Source organism: Diadema antillarum, unplaced genomic scaffold (genome assembly GCF_040938485.1).
Source record: "Diadema antillarum isolate AM-2024a unplaced genomic scaffold, OU_Dant_1.0 scf00000035, whole genome shotgun sequence".
Lineage (NCBI taxonomy): Eukaryota > Metazoa > Echinodermata > Echinoidea > Diadematoida > Diadematidae > Diadema > Diadema antillarum.
In genome coordinates, this window is record NW_027270924.1 from 653,555 (window position 1) to 673,035 (window position 19,481).

Below are 19,481 nucleotides of genomic sequence, written 5' to 3' on the forward strand. Positions count from 1 at the left end.
TCGAAGAAAGGTGTACTTTATTCAAAGAGTAAAGTTTTGTGAAATTCTCTTTTTATTTTCCTTATATAGTTGTACGCATGTGACATCATACACTGTAGTAGTCTTCTCTTCCAGCAGTGACTGCGCAGGTACTTAAAATATTCGTAACTTTTGAACGGATTGTCCAATTTTCCTCAAACTTTCACTGATGTGTTCTACTAATATTGCTGCATTCTCTCAATCCTTATGTACACACTGTATATGAAGGTGGACTTGTCCTTAAAGCTCTTGGCAGTTTGTTGATTTGGTTTCACATTTTTTTAACCCTTAAAGTGACATATCACTATTGTGTGAACGTGCATGAATGATGCAGTTCACAAATGCACAGGTGCTCACATTCAAACAGTGATATCATGATCGCTGCACGCAAAGTGTCGGGGGCACCTTTTCTATCGGGCAAAGACCACAAACAAATGAATCATTCTCTACAAGACTCCCCATCAGCTCCTTGGAGGGTTCGCCATAATAACATGCGGCACATAGATAAGGGAATTTGTATTCCTGGAAATATTTTGCCATGTCACCCGAACGAGCGTATTGTATCACCCCAGTGTCGATATTGAAACAGTGTATCACTTTAAGGGGGTGTCTGTTTTGACGTGAAAGGTTTAGGTATCCATTCCAAACTAAATTTTGCTCCACTCGTGGGATATTGCTGCTGTAAATTGAATCCTATTTGCTGTAAAACCCTTGTTGCCCCGACTCTCGCTGTGTCAGTCTGGAAATTAAAGTGAGCCCCCAAAATTGCCCTTTCTGTGTGGAAATGAAAGCAAAAAAAAGATATTTTATTGAAGGTTCTGCAGCTTTGAAGTGATCCCTCAGTCTGTGCAACAAATATTTGAGTTTGCAATCCGCTGTCTTCTCAAAAAAAAAAAAAAAAGACCCCCAATCTTCACCAGAACATGGCTTATGTTGAGTATAGGCTGTTGAGTACAAACCCAGCACTTTAAAGCATGGATGCAATGGCATCAAACTCCCATGTTGATTTTTTTGTTTTGTTTTGTGTGTGTGTGTGTGTGTGTGTGTGTGTGTGTGTGTATGTGTGTGCATGAGGCACTTTTCCAATTTGGTATAAAGAGTCTATTTATAGGGGACTTTAAATGTTATTTTAAACCCTTAGGGCAGATTGTGTTGTAGGCCATGGCTAGATCTCTGCCAGATCAAGCATTTCATCCCTGTCTTAAAGGTTATCACTTCTTTTTCAACTTTAATGTTGTCAATCAAAAAAAAAAAAAATAGTAGCAAAGATAAAGGGTATTATATTTTGGATCAAAAATTTGTCTTCCATTGATTGGTTAAAAGAGCTTCACGTGATTATAGGTATTTTGAACTATTTTAGATTGTTGGTGTGTTTAACACTCCATGAAGTACTATTTGCAAAATGACGTCACTTTTATGACGACATTTTGCAAATAGTATACTATTTGCAAAATGATGTCACAAATCACCCTTCTTTACAATCAAGTGTACCCGTCCGCGTCCCGTCCCGAATTCTAGTGTTCAAGTTTGCAGCGGCCATACGAGCGCTTGAATACATGCGACGGGCAACTCTGGCGGTGCCACGGCTACTACGTTTTTCAATTTCCGATCTCTGGCACTGTTGCGTATTGCAGGCGCTGCGCTGCCGCTGCAGTGCGGCTAAGCCTAGGGCCTATATAAAATGATTTTCACTTTTTATTCAAATTTTTGATCCAAAATATAAAACAAACATACTTTGCCTAGTTTCGAGTTTCTTGTTAAAACTATGGGCCTTGGTGACTCCAAACCAGTACTATTCACTTCGGGGCTGCGCCCCTCAGTGAATAGTACTAGTTTGGAGTCACCTCTGTCCATAGTTTTAACAAGAAACTCTCAAGGCCAAGTATATTTGTATACTATTAGCAGATATCACGTAATGGATTAATAAGGTTTTATATGTGCTGAAGCGGCAACATCTAAAAAAAAAAAAAATAGTAGCAAAGATAAAGGGTACTATTAACAGGTATCATGTAATGGATTAATAAGGTTTTATATGTGCTGAAGCGACAACATTTTTTTTTTTTTTTGCATGTACGTATCAGGGTATTCAAATTTCATGTAAAAATATAGTACCTAATTTTATAACTAGTCATTTCATCCATCCTTGCCCCTTTACCCTCCCCAGGCAATGTAGACAAATGAATAATAAAAATGAAGGAAAACAAAAGAAACGCAAGAAAATATTCATAAAGTACTCTTCAGACAGAGAAAGCCGAGCCTATGAAATTCATCTTCAGATCCTTACATAAAGGAAGCTTATTACCAATCAGAGCAGCAGTCCTGATAAACACGAGGATATATTACTGTTGAAGTTGAGGCTGTGCCACTTGAACTAATTAGGGTCTCGTGAATTGGAAAACAAAACTCTGCCAATTTCAATGGCGGCACAAGGCCACGCTGGACAACTCTGGCCGGTCACTAATTGGCCACACCAAAAACATCCTCTTCCCCCACTCCCAGTGCCGTCTGGCTTTCGGAGGGACAGCGCCGGACCCTATATTAAAAGCGGTGATGCCACGTCGATGATGCTGGTCACAATAATCTGTAACTAATCAATTAGCTCATTTCCTCCCATGCCCATTGAGGAGGGATCTGATCCCACCAATGACAAAGAGCAGGTTCCCCCGTAAGCATTGTACAGGTGCGACACATTTGCGGCAAACATTATGATTTGTGCTTCAGAATCTGTCGTGCCCCTTCTTTGTTTTTCGAGTGAGTTTGCTTTGATGACGTGTGGTATATCTGTCATCAGTCCTGACGATATGACTGTACCTACATTTGTACGTGACATGTGTTAAAAAGAAGGGGGAAAATTGAATCACCTACCGTTAGTAAGAAATTACTGGCAGTATGCAATTTCAGAAAGAAAGACAGGTATTAGAAGAGACAGATATGTATATTATGGAGAGATTGACTGGATTTCCTTCCCTTATTATTATCAGTTTATTTCTCTCTCCATATTAGAGCTTTGAGCCGATGTGTACATTTTTAGATGGATCTTTTCTCTAGGAATACTCATTTCACAGCAAAGAACAAATCAGAACAGAACAGAACAGAACAGAACAGAACAGAACAGAACAGAACAGAACAGAGCAGAACATGAAGTGTTGACTCACTCTGTCTTGTTTTTGTGATGTCATTTTGATATGCAGGAGCTGAGCAGCTGTGCGTGGTCAGGGAAAACCAAAAACAATGTCTGTCCAAATATTGTGGCCTTCACCAGGAGATTCAACCAGGTAAGGAAATCGTGGCAGCCCCTCCTTGTAGCTTATGTTACTGACCTTTTTTTTTCAATGTTGATGAATGAAAATATATTGAAAACAAGCGAGTGATTGGATGGCAATTTTGATTCAATGTACTTGCCTTTAGAGAGAAGGAATGACACAATGTATCACAAAAACACCGAGGCACCTTTTCAGTTGCTCTGTTCATTTGTTTCTGGAATGCATGTATCTGGTATTTTTGTTACTTTTTGTCTGTATGCCCCCACCCCCCCCCCCCACCTGTGGCATTTTATTGGGCAGAAGAGGAGTCTTTTGATGCCAGTTGCCACTTGTGTGGCCGTGTCTGTTTAAATCGGGCATGTGGCTGTCACCATTTACGTCAGCACTATCTTGGGTATGTCGTGAACTCGCCTTTTTGCGTACACTCTGCTGAAATCCCCCACCCCCACCGAAAAAAAAAAGAATGAGAAGAAGAAATCAGGTAACGTATGTGGCGACCTCGATTCTCTCTGGCGTAATCTCATCCGAAGCGATGTCATCTGCAAGGAAAACAAGGGGCAAGGGGAGGGGGAAGGGGTGTGTGCACTCGGCAGCTGTTGTTTCTATTTCCTCTGCTGACTTGCTTCGAGGAATGGCAGACCTATTCCCCCTCCAAAAAGTTTTGTTGAGGTGCGTTGCATAGGAGTGCTACGAGGACGACGGCACTGCCCGCCCCTAGAAGCGGTGCTCCGTTGACGAGCGCAGTGACGTCACGCAAACCCAAGGACTCTGGTGTGCTAGTCATGGTTGGTGTAAAACCAGCCTGCGTTATCCATTGCTCCGAGCCTGGTCTGTCACCGTTCCGATGCTTGTGCCACAGAAGGAAGATTGAATTAGACGCGAATCACCGGAGTAGATCTCAAAACAATGCATCATGTGATAGTGACGTTCATCCACATTTGTGCTGTTGTTGTTTTTGTTTGCATGTGTGCTCTTCCAATGCTTTACCTGTAGTACACACTCATAAACTGCAAAGGTTTTATACCCAATTTCCTTCAAAACCGCGGGAAAGCAGGTGTAAGCAATCAATGAGAATTTCTCATAGTAGGGAAAACCAACAATAACAAATATTTAGCTTCTGTGTGTCCTGAATACTTTCAACCACAACAGCTCTAAGCAGGCCTAGAAGATAATTTGGGGCCCCCCGCAAAAAAAGAAGAAGCAGTCCTACAGTCACGCAAATTTGCCAATTTCTGCAAAGTTAAACAAGTCTGTTACAGAGCAGGATGAAGGCAAAGTACCAACAGCCAGCAAACAAGCAAACAGTGATTGACAATGATGCCTTCCATTTAAAATTATGTAACCCAAGACTGAGCCAAATTTATAGTGCATAAGTCTTGTATACACTTTGTCAATACTTGAATGTGTTGGACTCAGATATTACTAAGTGAAGATAATCAAGACAACCTTCATTTTGTAATCTCCTATTAAATATGAAACCAACAAGAAGTGAAAGGTGGGTAAGTGCTCGTATTGATAGCAGTAGTAGTGATTATTAACAATATTGAACATGATGATAATAATAATGACAATAAATGATAATGATAATAATAATAATGATAATGATAATAATAATAATGATAATGATAATAATAATAATGATAATAATGATAATAACAAGAAGAAGAAGAATAGTAGTGATGATAATAATAATAATAATAATGTTCTGTCGCTTATGTCATCATTATCATACAATGTAGAAAGTATTATTTTCACATTGCATTATTGTCCCCGCCGAACGAGTTCGAGCAGGGGACTATGAAACGGGCTCCGTACGTGTGTGTGTCCGTGTGTGTGTCCGTCCGTGTGTCCGTGTGTCCGTGTGTCCGTGTGTGCGTCCGTGTGTGATCAAAATTTCATTTTGCTACTTCTCTGTCATTTAAGAGCCGATTTTGATTCTGTTTGCTTTATATGAGAGCACTACATGGGAGCTTTGAAACTTCTACACAGAATTTCAGTTGTGACCTTTGACCTTGACCTTTGACCTATATTGTACATTTTGCTACAAAATGCTACTCCTTCGCCATTTCTAACCCGATTTCGATTCCGTTTGCTTTATGCGATGGCACTAGTTGAGGGCTTCAAAACTTGTACACAGAATTTTGACCTTTGACTTTTTTGACCTTTGACCTTGATTTTTGACCTGTATTGAACATTTTGCTACAAAATGCTACTCCTTCGCCATTTCTAACCTGATTTCGATTCCGTTTGCTTTATGTGATGGCACTAGGTGAGGGCTTAAAAACTTCTATGCAGAATTTTGACCGTTGACTTCTTTGACCTTTGACCTTGATTTTTGACCTATGTTGTACATTACCTACAAAATGCTACTCCTTCGCCATTTCTAACCCGATTTCGATTCCGTTTCCTTTATGTGATGACACTAGGTGAGGGCTTCAAAACTTTTACACAGAATTTTGACCTTTGACTTCTTTGACCTTTGACCTTGATTTTTGACCTGTATTGTACATTTTGCTACAAAATGCTACTCCTTCGCCATTTCTAACCCGATTTCGATTCCGTTTGCTTTATGTGATGGCACTAGGTGAGGGCTTCAAAACTTGTACACAGAATTTTGACCTTTGACTTCTTTGACCTTTGACCTTGATTTTTGACCTATATTGTACATTGCATGGCTACAAAATGCTACTCCTTCGCCATTTCTAGCCCGATTTCGATTCCGTTTGCTTTATGTGATGGCACTAGGTGAGGGCTTCAAAACTTGTACACAGAATTTTGACCTTTGACTTCTTTGACCTTTGACCTTGATTTTTTACCTGTATTGTACATTTTGCTACAAAATGCTACTTCCGGCGGGGACATATATTACGCACCACGTAATTTCTACTTTTCCTTGTATTCTTTTATTCCTGTGGTGCCAATAAATACATGAATTTTACCAATAGGAGTCGGTTATATCCAGTTGTGTACTGTTTGATGGAAATCCTAATGCTGCGTGAGCTGATGATTCCACCACTAAGGCTATAAACCTCAATGTTTTTTTTTTCCTGCAGGTCAGCTTCTGGGTGGTACATGAGGTCCTCATCACACAGATGGCCAAGGCCAGGGCAGAGGTCATAGGTCACTTCATCAAAATAGCCAAAGTAATAATTCACTTGAATATTTCTTAGTGTATTCAAACATACAATCATGTTTTTGTAGCCCACGTTGCCTGTAATGACCTATTCATCTTTGCCTGTTTCATCCAATACCATTTCTTGGAACCGACACATTGTATATGATGTTTTGCATACAGTATAACTTTGCTCTTTCTAGGTCAGGCAAGCCTCAAAAGCCAAAATCTGGCAAGCTTGTGTTGGTTTTTTGAATGACGTTTGAGTAGCAGAACAGAATACTTTAAGTTTAAATGCTAAATGTTCATTGTGTATGTGCTTGGCCAAGGCAAATGTCATGAATTTGTCTGTCTTTTTGTCCTTTTGTCCATTTTCCTTTTAAGAAGAATCTTGATCCCAAGTAACCTAAAACTAAAAGTTGTCCTAAAGTAGTCGTGCCAAGGCCATTTAGTTGGTCCTGAGAGGAAGCGATGACTAATTTGTTCTGGGTCATGTACGTGTGAAAGAAAGTGTGTCATGCTTGGAATACCACAATGTTGTAGCAGATACAGGACTATACTCCTCATGTGGCCTTTAAACAAAATGTCTTTTCTTATGCCTACAATGATCGAATTTGACAGAGGAATTGACTGGTTAAATGAATGCATTTGATATCACATGATATAAGAATCATGTCAATTTGAATTGATTGACTGCATTAGAGAAACTTGAAACTAATCTTCATGTTCTCCTTTGCCTCCTTGTGTGATGTTTTGTGAGCTCTTTTCATTTTATTTCTGTGTTTAAAGAATATACAATGTATTAAAGTAACATCCATGTGGCTGTTACAAAGGCTTTGGGCTTAAGATGTTAACTTTTGTTCCTTATTTTTATCCTGTAGAAATTATTTGACATCAACAACTTCCACGCAGTCATGGCAATCATCTCGGCATTACACAGTGCGCCTATTTTCAGGTTGACGAAAACATGGAACGTGAGTATGAGGAGCATACATTTGTACCTACACACTTTTAAACTCTCATAAAGTTGGCTAATTTCTTCTGGAAGTTTAATGTTACACTGATGCACATATCTTGCAACAATTAAACTTCTTGCGGATCAAGTTTTTGTGGATTATTTAAAACCTGTTTTTCTCTTCTGAGATGCAGTCAACAAAGTTTGACTTTGAATGCGTCGAAAAAAAAAAATCCCCCCTCTTTCTGACATTATTTTTCAAATGACTGTTTGAAAAAAAAAAAGTCACACATTTTTGTAGCAAATATCCCGTATATGGCTTATGATTATTTAACACTGAAAAAATGGTTGCTACAGTGGTCATGCTTTTCACCCACATTTCTGTGTTAAAAATGCAGAGAGAGAGAGAGAGAGAGAGAGAGAGTAAGAATATGAATTCAGAGATGAGGTTTATTTGTTGGAATCAGAGTGTACACATCATGGTAGAGATTAATCTACGCCCCAGCCACAAACTTGTGTGAAATTTCACATCGTCTTGTGTAGAGAATTCTTCTTTTCTTTAGACACCCTTGACAGTTGTGATGTAATTTAGTTCCTAAAAAACACACCCACACAAAAAGAGGCTGCCCTGCTTCATGGTGAGGATTAAGCAAGGTATTTCCAAGAGAAAGCTGTAATGAGATATCTGTTTAAATAGGCAAAAGATTTGATGAAATGTATTGGATATTGTTGTGACTTCCATGCAGCTGGTGCACAAGAAGGAGAAGGCGACGTGCGAGAAACTGTCGGATCTGATGTCAGAGGACGACAACAGGCAGAGACTGAGGGATCACATGGATGCGGTCCGGTTGCCATGCCTACCATATCTGGGTGAGTCTGTCGGCATCCAGCATAGGGATGCGGGTTGAGGGAGAGAGTTGGTTGTGGGGCGGAGGGCAGTGGGGGAGTAGGAGAGAGGGCTTTGTCTTTTCTGCTATGGTGCATAATGGTTTGTAGGTTTGATATCGAGACCCTTAATCAGAAGGTCATGGGTTTGAATTCCATTGCGGCCCATCACTAGTTTCCCTTTGTGGTAAAATAATTACCGAAATTGCTGCTGTGTTGAGATGTTTATCTATTTAACAGAGCACCATGAGAGGCAACTAAAGAAATGATAAGTCAGAAGTTGAAATTGTATCTTGGCAGTAGGAAAGTGATATGTATTAAAGCTTCCAGAAATCTCATCACATCCTCTCTAGAAATGTGGTATATCATGGTTCTTTTTATTTCTAAATAGAATTTATTTTTTTTTTTTGCACATGGTATTAGTTGTTATTATTAGAACTCTTATAGATTTTTGTAATTTTCACTGTCATCATTCTCTTCATAACCAACATCAACACCATACACAATAATGCTGAAATGTTGTACTTTGTATTAAATCATAATGAACAGTAAGAGAGAAACTTTTGCCCTAAAATCACTGTGGCATCTTCTATTCCAGGCATGTACCTCCAAGACCTGGTCTACATAGACGTTGCTCATCCCAGCACTGGTGGGATGGACAGTGACAGCAGGTCCACCAAAGTGAGTATTCAGTGATGTAATTTCTTTCTTTAGTTTGATTTTTGTTTGTAGAATATATTCACAATATTTTATTGGAGGAGCTACAAGCCAGAGCATACCCCACAAATGTATTGGAGACTTTCCTGTCCTGTTTGCTTCTGTTCTTATTGTTTTCTTCTTTTTTCTGCGGACTGAATTGGAAGAGTTGTTCAAAAATATGTGTGTGTGTGAAAGTGTCAATTTTGCTAGTAAGTTCGCATTATCCACACTACTGTAGGGTATAGTTCCTGTACATGTTGCGGGAGCCGAGTACCTTAAAATAATCTTTGGCGATAAATGGCGCTACATGAATGTTGTCAATCATCATCGTCATTATTTACAAGTGAGCTAGATTTCGCTTCACTGGATAGGTTGTCAGGTTGGACTTTAATTATATCTAGCTGTTTACAAAGCTTGCGCTCAGAAGGTAATGTAAGGGAGATGTATTCACTGACACAGGGTTCGTCCTGTCGTACGTAGCTATGTAGCTCAATCAAATTGTTATTCAGCAAAGAGATTCACAATGTACAAGTCATGATGACAATGTGATTCAATGTGCCAACTCTGAAAGCAATGACAAGTGTATTCAGCTGTAGTGTATGCTTCTACTCCTCCTGTAGCAAGGGGGGGGGGGGGGGGGGGGTGGTGGGGGAGGGTCATTGCACTATACAAGGGTATCATTTGTTGAACATCTCGCAGCTAAATGCAATGACTGTAGAGTAGCATACAGGAAGGAAGTAACCTGTGACAATAAACATTTACAAGACGATACATAAAACTTGACTTCCTCTCCGACCAGATGAACAACATCTTGAGGGTGATCGCCGAGCTCCAGCAGTCGCAATACGACTATGAGTGCTTGCCGTACGTCCAGAAATACCTCCACTCTGTGCGCTACATCGAGGAGCTGCAGAAGTTTGTCGAAGAAGACAACTACAAGTAAGTCAAGCTACAGGAATGCCTTTGATCGCTTCCTGCTGCATGCGCTCGATGATGATGATGATATTCTGTGATGTGAACAAACTTTAGAAGTTGTTCTCCGTAGAGATTCCAGAATTCTCTGTTCTGTCCTTATATTCAACAGTTTTGTGTTTATTTGTCTGTTTTCTTCCAGGCACCATTTGCATTAGAGAGGGGTTTGGATTTTTAAAAAAAATTATGTTCCACTCTAGCATGAAGTGTAGCTTATTCAAAACAATCTAGTGTTGAACTTACCTCCAAGTGCTTACTGATCTAGACTTTAAAACAACAAGAACAACTGGAGAATGAGTTGAATACAGCAAAGATTGCTTGCTAAATAAATCAATATTTGACTAATTTCTCTGGACATGTAGTTGGTTTTTTTTTAGAAGAGTAGTTATATGAATTAGCAAAATATCTGTCGTGCTGTATTGTCTGTAATGTATCTAAAGGATTGCAAACATTTTAGGATTAATTGCTACCTACATATTGTCAATTCATGAATTGTTACTATCATCTGTTTAACATGTCATTATGCTCTTGTCATATTTTGTGTTGATTCATGTTTTTGGGTAACAGTATAGCTTGATAGCATCATAAGCATTAGTAATTGGAATGTGCTATTTTTTTTTGTCTTTTAGAAGCCACTATCATTATCACTTGCATCATTATTGTTATCACCATCATCACCATCATCACCACCATCATCATCATTATCACTTTATTATCAACTTTGGTTTTAGTCTTCATTTGTTTAAATGTCATAAACATACTTTCTTATCTTTTTTTTTGTAGGCTTTCTAATAGTTTGGTTGTTACCAGGTTGTTGTTTTTTTGTCATAAACTGAATAAAAAATTAGTTGGAGAATTAATTTATAACTATACTGTTTGTTTTTGTTGTTTTTTACCCTTCCTTCACTCCTTCCCTGCACAGAATTTCATTACAACTGGAACCAACAGTGCAATCCAAGTCCAAAGATGAACTTGACCAAACAGGTAACTCAATATAACTCGGTTCTAGTTCTGTTGATGTTTTCTCACCCTGTTGCATTTGATATGCACGCAATATTGTCGAGCAAGTCGATATTAAGATGTGCTTGTGCTCGGAAGGGCATCAGGAATTGCACTGTTCAATATGCAAGGTGAATGCATGACGAAACTTGGTATTGTTTTGAGCAGCATGTCTAAAGTGTCCCCTTTACATATTGTGCACATTTTAAGTTCTGTTTTGTATACGTTTTGAATGTACACTTTTGTTTATGTATGCTATTCACTCATAGAGTCTGTTGTTTTTATTTGAATGATACTCCAACAAGTGCACCGAAAGTATATGTATTTGTGTTTGCACCGTATTAGATGTGTGAGTGCTTTGAAAGTTTAAAATGATATGTTGAGGCTTTTGCTGTATACCCTCACACACCAAAATTTATAAGTGTAAATGCACAGTTGTAGTTTAGACTTGACTATTATATTAGTTCAGTCATCAAGCAAAGAAATTGTGTTTGTCCACTCCAAGTATGTTGTCATTTAGAATTACTATCAGGTTTAAGAGTGATTCCAACATAAATTGGTAGCCTTAAGACCACAAATTTCACGTTGGCACCCTCAGCTGCTATAACAGGAAAGTATGATTTGTACACTATGCCTATGTATTAGTGTTGTTATAAGTAAACTGGGTCAGAGTTCTTTTGATAGATACTGACAGTGTACAGGGATACGAAGAATAATTCACACCTCACCCCAATATGTTCCTGATTACTATTGTCGTTTTATGAATAATGCGAATGAAAATGTTCATGTTTAGAGAGTTTTGTTGATAGAAGTTGTAGTGTATCAATCAGACACAGTTATTTTTGCGTCTATTCGCTGTTAAGGAGATTAGGAAACAGGAAGGATGATGGTTCTGTATCAATAGAAGATGATTTGCTATAGAAGATACTGTGTGACTCTGCCCTTTTCAAAGTTTTGAAACTTTTCATCTCTTATATTAGCTTTTGCTCTTTATGTTTGTGTCCTTCTTTGATTGAAATCAAGTAACTGGTATGTACAAAAAACTATTGCGTTAATGAAATATTCTTTCTCCCACTGATTGAGGCTGCACCCTTTGGAATCTCCTTAATTCTCCTTTAATATACTAAAAATGGTGTCTACCATTAATTGTTTTGAAAGTGGATCTTTCACTTGTCTGGTATCACAGTTTGAACTTTATCAAAAGCCTCTAGTGATAACCTCAGGCCTTGTGTTTTTCCTAAACTTATCTGGTGAACTTCTAGTATGTGTTGCTTGAAGATTTGTGCAAATGTGTGCAAATGTCCACACTTTAACGGGCCGGGAAAAATTTGATTAATCACAATTTAATTTATCATAATAAAGTCAATCAAGGTATTCTTTTCCACTCTCTTTCTTTTTTTTTTTGTTCTTTCTTTCTTTCTTTCTTTCTTTTTCTCTTTTTTCTTTCTTTTTTTCTTTTTTTCTTTCTTTCCTTCTTTCCTTCTCTCTCTCTCTCTCTTTCCACTCTCCTTTATAGGTAGGGAAGGGATATGTCTAAAGGAATTTTATGTGAACTTATGAATAATTGCATATTATTATATGCACATTTTTGGTACTATTTTTTTCAATTATGCATACTTGCCAACTAATAAGATTTTATCAGATTCAGTAAGTTTTTTACATTGAAAATAGCAAAATAAGATTTTCTGTCAGAGAAATAAGATTTTAGAAAAATATGTACCTGTATACCTTTCATGTGTATTTTCTGAAGATTTGACTGAAAGTAAGATTTTTAACTTCAGTTTGCATATAAAATCAGATTTTTGCAATCCACGAGTAAGATATTTCATCTTGAAATGTTGGCAGGTATGAATTATGTCACATATGGTGCATCCTACCAACAATTTGCATCCTACCAACAGTCATAGTGCCGTTGTGAAAACATGCTGTTTTAATTGGTTTACCTGGAAGTTCTGAGCGTGCTTAGACTAAACTTTAAGGTGCCCTAATTGAAGGTTTCTGCACTTCCTCCAAGTTTTTACTGGAATTTGTATGGTGAGAGCTGTCTAGAGTTTTGGCAGGATTGACCGAGAACATGAGGGGTAGGGGAATGGGGATGATTGTGTTATACATTTCAGTGCAGTGTTTCATGAAAATTGTCAGTCACTGTGATAACTGTTTTTAAGCTATTGAAATCCTTTCATGTGATCGGCTGAGAGCAAATTTGTCAGTGAAAATCTCTGGCAAAATACCCCCCCAGGTAATATGATATGTCCATTTGATATTTCATTAATACTTAAGTCTATGTTTCCGATTGCAGAACACATTACTTTTGTCCTAGGATGTAATTCTGAATGCACACTTAGAGAGCACTTAAGTCACAAACTTCCTCTTTCCTATGGAATCGTCATGTACTTTTCTCTATGTCTCTTTGAGCACGCGAGTGAGTTTTCTGAGTTCGGTACATGTCGTCTTGCTCGCTGCAGTCTGCGATGTCTAATGAGTAACACGCTTTCCGTTCGTTACATGTGAAACACCCCTTGTTTGATTTCTTTCTGCTCCTCTCTCGCTTGCTAGAAGTCCAGTCGGTTTCCCTTTTTTGCACTCCTCCCGTCCTCAATCTCTCTAACCTGACAGGTAGGTAGTGACCGATGACCATTCGCTCATCTGCCTCTGCTCTTTCTCCCCTTGACCGTGTGGTGGACATTCTTACTTTTGACCAGAATTGACCAGCCAAACAAAGTGCTTGTAGTCACGCCACTTTCAAGTGTGGTAGTCAGATTCAAGTACATTTGTATAAAGTCACATGAATTTTTTTTTCTCCAAACTACTGCCAATATTGCATGTTCCTGTTTGAAAAACAAACAAACAAAAGCAAAAAAAAAAAAATGTGTCTAATGTGTAGTTCGTGGTCAATTCTGGGGGGAAAATACATTATGTTGCTAACCTAACACGCGTGATTGACATTTTCATCTTCCATATTGCCATTTTTCACAGGGATTCAGTCACATGGTTTTTCAAACATGGAATAGTTTGCAATTTCTTGATATTTTGCACATTACCTGCAATATGATACCAGTATGCAAATGAGAATTGGTGAATGTCTGTGTCAAGTACTTTGTGCACAGAAATTTTATAAATAATATGGAGACAATTAGTAAAAGGTGAAATTCATCTCACCAGACTGGGCAAAAATGTCAATTATGTGATCATTACCACCTGGACAGTACCAATTGTTCATCTCTCTGACCATTGCATTCCATCCATTAATTCAAATTCTCTCTGGCATTGTATGATGTTGCTGATCTCAACAGTAATGTATTCACATTAACTTTTACCTAGCAGAGTGTTAAACCAGTTGGTGGTGTGTTCAGTGTGTGTAATTTATCATGTGTACTTTTGTGTGTATATGTCATCTCACTCTAAATCTTTTAAGAATATTGTTTTCTTTCTTCTTTTTTTTTTTTTTTTTGGTGCTTGAATGCATCGTATGCAATGCATGATTTGTGACTTTAACCTGCTTTGATGTGCTCTCTTCCTTATAACCTACGTAAGTTGATAGAATATATCTCACACATGATAATGCAAACACGTGAATAAGCCAATTCATGTCTTTGTATGCGTATGTGTGTGTTTGTGTGTGTATTTGTTTATTTTCATTTTGTTTCTGCTCAATTCAACCATGTTAGATCTTATACAATATGTATGTTTGAATAGTCCTGCACAAAAATATTCTCTGTCAAGCCCCAAGATTACAAGAGTGGATATTCTTAGACAATACCCGGTACTGCACTGTTTACTTTCGCAATTGTGCTATATGATTCCCAGGACATAATCTGTGTGAGTTCATCTAACATCAGCACCCAGTCTCGTTTACATCTGTACTTACGTACAATGGCCATGTGTCACCGCTTGCTAATCTCTCTCCGTGTGCAATATCATCCCCCTCTTATTCACACCGCCAGAATCTCATACGATACGCTGACTCACAGGCATCGTCATGCTCTTGGCATAGATAAAGTTGACAGGAATAAACCAGTATGATGGGAGGTGGGGTGGAGGCAGGGCCTACTTGGCTTAATTTCTATACTTACAGCTCAACCTTGGGCCTAAACATTCACTGCACAGTGACCCCTTTAATCCCCTCTATGGCTTTGATGTTACCAAGCTGAAAAGTTGAAAATTACATCCAGATATGCGTACAATAAAAAACCAAGGCATCACCATTGGATCTTGTGCTCCAGCTTAGAAAGAGTATGACCATAATGAAGCACATCTACCATGCCTTGTCTTTATCATGTGTGTGTTGAGGTTGATGACTGATTTGCATAACTCTGAGCACAGGACTCATATCATCATGCTATGATATTGGAGGGATCATCATTTTCATTTATCATGTCATTGGGTGTATACTTTTTTTCTTTTCATTTTGTTTTCATACCTTTCAGGGTTTTTTTTGTGCATCCAAATTTTCTGGTCCCATTCCATCATCAGGTCTATTCAGTGATGAAAATGAATTTTACCAACTTCTTGTTAATTCCTAGTCAATTCATATCATATTCATTTGCTACAATAGCTTTATACATGTGTGAACATCTACTCCGCATAACCTGCTCCCAAATATAATTGGTAACTTATGTGCAATGACTTTTTTTTTCTCATTTGGTTTAGGACACATCATTGTACATGTTTATGACAATTAGAATTGTTCTTATCATCATTAAAGTAGACCAACCTCAGAGTTGACATGAAATTGAAATCCATGGAATAGTAATAAATTACCTGTTTGTTTATGTTGAATATTTACCTCCCTGCATCAATGCGATATCAAATTTTGTATTACCAGCTGAGAAGTGGCAAAAAAACATATAACTTAAATGTGTATAGAGTTTATTCTCATGATATATCGCTTTCAAATATTTTCCCACATAGACTGTACTGTACAAGCCAAACATATAAACACACATCATCCAAGAGTATATTGAATCCATACATCCCGATTGTACTTGTACATCATGAGCCGTGGTACCCACATGGTATACAGACATTCTTACATTTGCTTTGGGGAATGGTACAATGTTGTATAATTATGCTTTCATGAAAAATCAAAGCATTTCATGTCGATCATTTCGGTTAATCAATTCCTTGTCTCTTATGTCGTGTTTACAGACAGTGGTGGAGGGAAGACGAGCTCGATAGGGAAGTCCAACCCGTCAACGCCTGTCATCTCAGCCAAGTTTGTACCTGGCCACCGGAAAACGAAAAGTTTAGGGGCAAAGTGAGTAGAATCAAACTCTCTGTCAATTTCTGAAGCGCATTTGAGATACATTGAATGTAACACTGACAAATGATCCTCATTTGACTAGATTTGATTTACAATAGTTTTTATGGGATGACAGTTTTATTTATGTCTGCTATTAGCATAAAGGTCTATCCTTGCCATGTTCTTGTCTATGCTGTACATGTATGTAAAAAATGTATTCTACATTGTATGTGTACCTTTGTTTCAGCGTCTGCTTACGCAGTTATAGGCATCAATAACATGACTTCATTTATAGTTGCTTTTTTCCTCCATTTCTGCAGTGTTCCCAACCACCTTGGTCCTGCTGAGCCTTTAAGGTAAGGCTGTCTGCTCTGTTGTTCTCTTTTGTTTTTCTTGACAAACGCAATGCGAAAAAAAAATATGACATGTGTATCATGAGATGTGTAGTTTTCTAATCAACAGATGCATGCTTTAATTGTGCCTTTGCTGTCAGAGTCTGTAGAGAGTATGATTTATCAAGTCTTCTTCACAGTTTACTTTCATATGACTTTTGTTGGTTTTATATCTCAAGAGTTATTCATTTCTTTAAAATATTGTGCTGTGCATTTCAGATGTAATGACTGCAAGAGATGAAATAGTATGCAACAAGTAAAAGTTTTAACTCCTGTGTCCTCTTGAACTTTACCATATATTTTGCTTTGCTTTGTTAGCACTCATCTTATGACAGGAGTTCCATTTTTTTATTGAAAATAGTTGAATGCATGTAAACAGATAACCGCTTAGTCAAATCTTGCGTGTGTGTTGCAGCAGGTGCCCACTTGGCAGGCAGTTTAATAACTTGTTATTGTTTTTGCTTCTGGTCACATTTGAAGCTTCCCAAACACAAACTTTGGCAACGGTCCAAGGCACTTACTGGACGACAGCCTGTTGGAGGAGACAACTAGCTCAGTACGACCGTCCGTGTCCAGTTCAATAGAAGGTATGGTCAGTAAGCAAATATACCATGCACTGAGAGGCTCATATAGCTGAAATTATGGATTCTAAGGGGGCAAGAATAGCGTTATTTTTGAAGTGCGCACCTCCCCCCCAAAAAGCGCAATTTCTGTCGACAAGAAATCCATCATTTCACTTGTGGCTGGAAACAGTGCATGACATATTATCCCCTATTCAATGTTTTGAGACAATTAGAGGTTGACCTAATTAATTTGATAGTGTGTTGTCACAGACCGAAACATTGATGGAAAAGTGATCGATATTGGTAGAAGAAAACTCTGTGTCTCTTATGGACATATCTTTCAGTGGTGAAAGAATTACACATGCTAATCCTGTTGTTAGCTTTGAACACAGGTTGCCTGTGTCTTACATAAACAAAAAAGAAATTGCATCAAATTTAATTTTCCTCTTTTCAAGAATTTACTATTCTCAAAGTTTTCATAGACTTAAAACGGAATTCTACAGGTTTCAGTCATATTAAAGGACAAGTTCACCTTCATAGACATGTGGGTTGAGTGAATGCAGCAATATTAGTAGAAGACATCAGTGAGAGTTTGAGCAAAATTGGACAATCCGTTACAAAGTTATGAATTTTTGAAGTTTCTGCTCAGTCACGGCTGGATGAAAAGACTACTATAGCTTGTGATGTCACATGAGTACAACGATATAAAGAAAGAATAAAGAAAATTCAACATATTTCCATTTTTCTCCCATAACAAAAGAACACTCAACTTCTCTCTTTCATAAGGCAGGGGGAATAATATTACCCTTCAGATACGTCAGTAGCAAGTCGAAGAACTGTGTGCTTTATTCAAAAAGTAAAGTTTTGTGAAATTCTCTTTTTATTTTCCTTATATAGTTGTACGCATGTGACATCATATACTGCAGTAGTAGTCTCCTCTTCCAGCAGTGACTGCGCAGATACTTAAAATATTCATAACTTTTGAATGGATTGTCCAATTTTCCTCAAACTTTCACTGATGTGTTCTACTAATATTGCTGCATTCTCTCAATCCTTGTGTATATGAAGGTGGACTTGTCCTTTAAGATGTGTCATCATGTGACTATGCCCTGGATTAGACATTGAGAGTATTGTGATCTTCATGGTGTTCTTTGTTTCCCACAGGGAGCAGCGAAGGGTCAGAGTTCAGCGATGACCAGGACATGTGGCTAAACAATGGGTACGATACAACTGCTCATGAGTACAATGTCTAATAGTATGTCCGATATCGATAGTGCTGTCAGTATTCAATATGGTATCAGTTGTAGGATTTATGTTAAAAAAAGAAGCAAGTTTTGAATGAATTAACTTGATGCTTATCAGGGTTCAGAAGTCTTAACATTGTGATTTTGTAACTTAAAGGGATGGTACAGTTTCGGTTGAGATGGGGCTTCAGGTTTCCAATGTGTTTTGATGATGATTTTTGGAGATAGTGAGTAACCTCTTACAAAATATGAAAAAGCATATGATTCTATTAAAAGAGGAACTCAAAGTTTATTTGATTGAAACTGGTTATGAAATGGCTGAGATATCCAAAACAAAGTGGTCCTAATAAAAGGTGGGACCCACTTTTTATTAGGATCGCTTTGCTTTACTTTGTTTTTGGATATCTCAGCCATTCTAAAACCGATTTTCATCTAATAAACATTGAATTCCTCTTCGAATTGTATGCTCTTTAATATTTCATGAAGTGGTTTCTAAGTATCTCGCAAAACGTTAAGAGCTGAATTCTCACCTCAGCCAAAACTATACCATCCCTTTAAAGGCACCTCACCATTGCCCGTATGTGGCTATTGTGGGTTTATTTTTGCTTGATGATCAAGTTACACGTCATTGGTTCCCCTTCATCTGTGATTCAAGTGTAGTAGTCATCACGCTAATTTGTAAATGAAGAAGACAATTACAGAACTGTGACTCGCCCTTTCACAAAGGTGTCGTGTGGGTTCATATGGTCAGAGACAATGGTGTATCTCTTCTTTCTTTCTTATTTTTTTTTTTGTTGCACATTTCCACCATTGTTGCAGACACTGAATTAGGTTAAAAAAAATATAAGCTAATCATGAATCAGAAATTTTGCTATGAAGGATATTAAGCAGGATGAGATCAGGAACAGTTTTAATCTCCAAGCAGTACATTTGAATTCCGTTGGTGGTATTCTCTCATGCTTTTTAGCTCACCTGAGCCAAAGGCTCAAGTGAGCTATTGCGATCGCCCTTCGTCCGGCGTCCGTCGTGCGTCGTGCGTCGTGCGTCGTGCGTCGTCCGTCGTCCGTCGTCCGTCGTCCGTCGTGCGTCGTCCGTCGTGCGTCGTGCGTAAACTTTTTACATTTTCATCTTCTTCTT

General features: G+C 38.1%; 1 protein-coding gene across 3 annotated transcripts in view; it reads left to right on the forward strand.

Annotated features, from left to right (window-relative positions):
- LOC139744107 (ras-specific guanine nucleotide-releasing factor RalGPS2-like) overlaps positions 1–19,481 on the forward strand; it is a 104,618-nt gene that overhangs the window by 76,974 nt on the left and 8,163 nt on the right. For 2 of the 3 annotated variants that reach the window (XM_071654566.1, XM_071654577.1), the window contains 12 exons: positions 3,210–3,293; positions 6,335–6,424; positions 7,275–7,367; positions 8,095–8,218; positions 8,832–8,914; positions 9,732–9,871; positions 10,827–10,888; positions 13,460–13,519; positions 16,052–16,160; positions 16,466–16,501; positions 17,018–17,124; positions 18,265–18,319. In XM_071654566.1, the coding sequence (XP_071510667.1) occupies positions 3,210–3,293; positions 6,335–6,424; positions 7,275–7,367; positions 8,095–8,218; positions 8,832–8,914; positions 9,732–9,871; positions 10,827–10,888; positions 13,460–13,519; positions 16,052–16,160; positions 16,466–16,501; positions 17,018–17,124; positions 18,265–18,319 (1,043 nt within the window). The remainder of the gene's footprint in view (positions 1–3,209; positions 3,294–6,334; positions 6,425–7,274; positions 7,368–8,094; positions 8,219–8,831; positions 8,915–9,731; positions 9,872–10,826; positions 10,889–13,459; positions 13,520–16,051; positions 16,161–16,465; positions 16,502–17,017; positions 17,125–18,264; positions 18,320–19,481) is intronic. The other variant, XM_071654571.1, reaches the window with a different exon arrangement.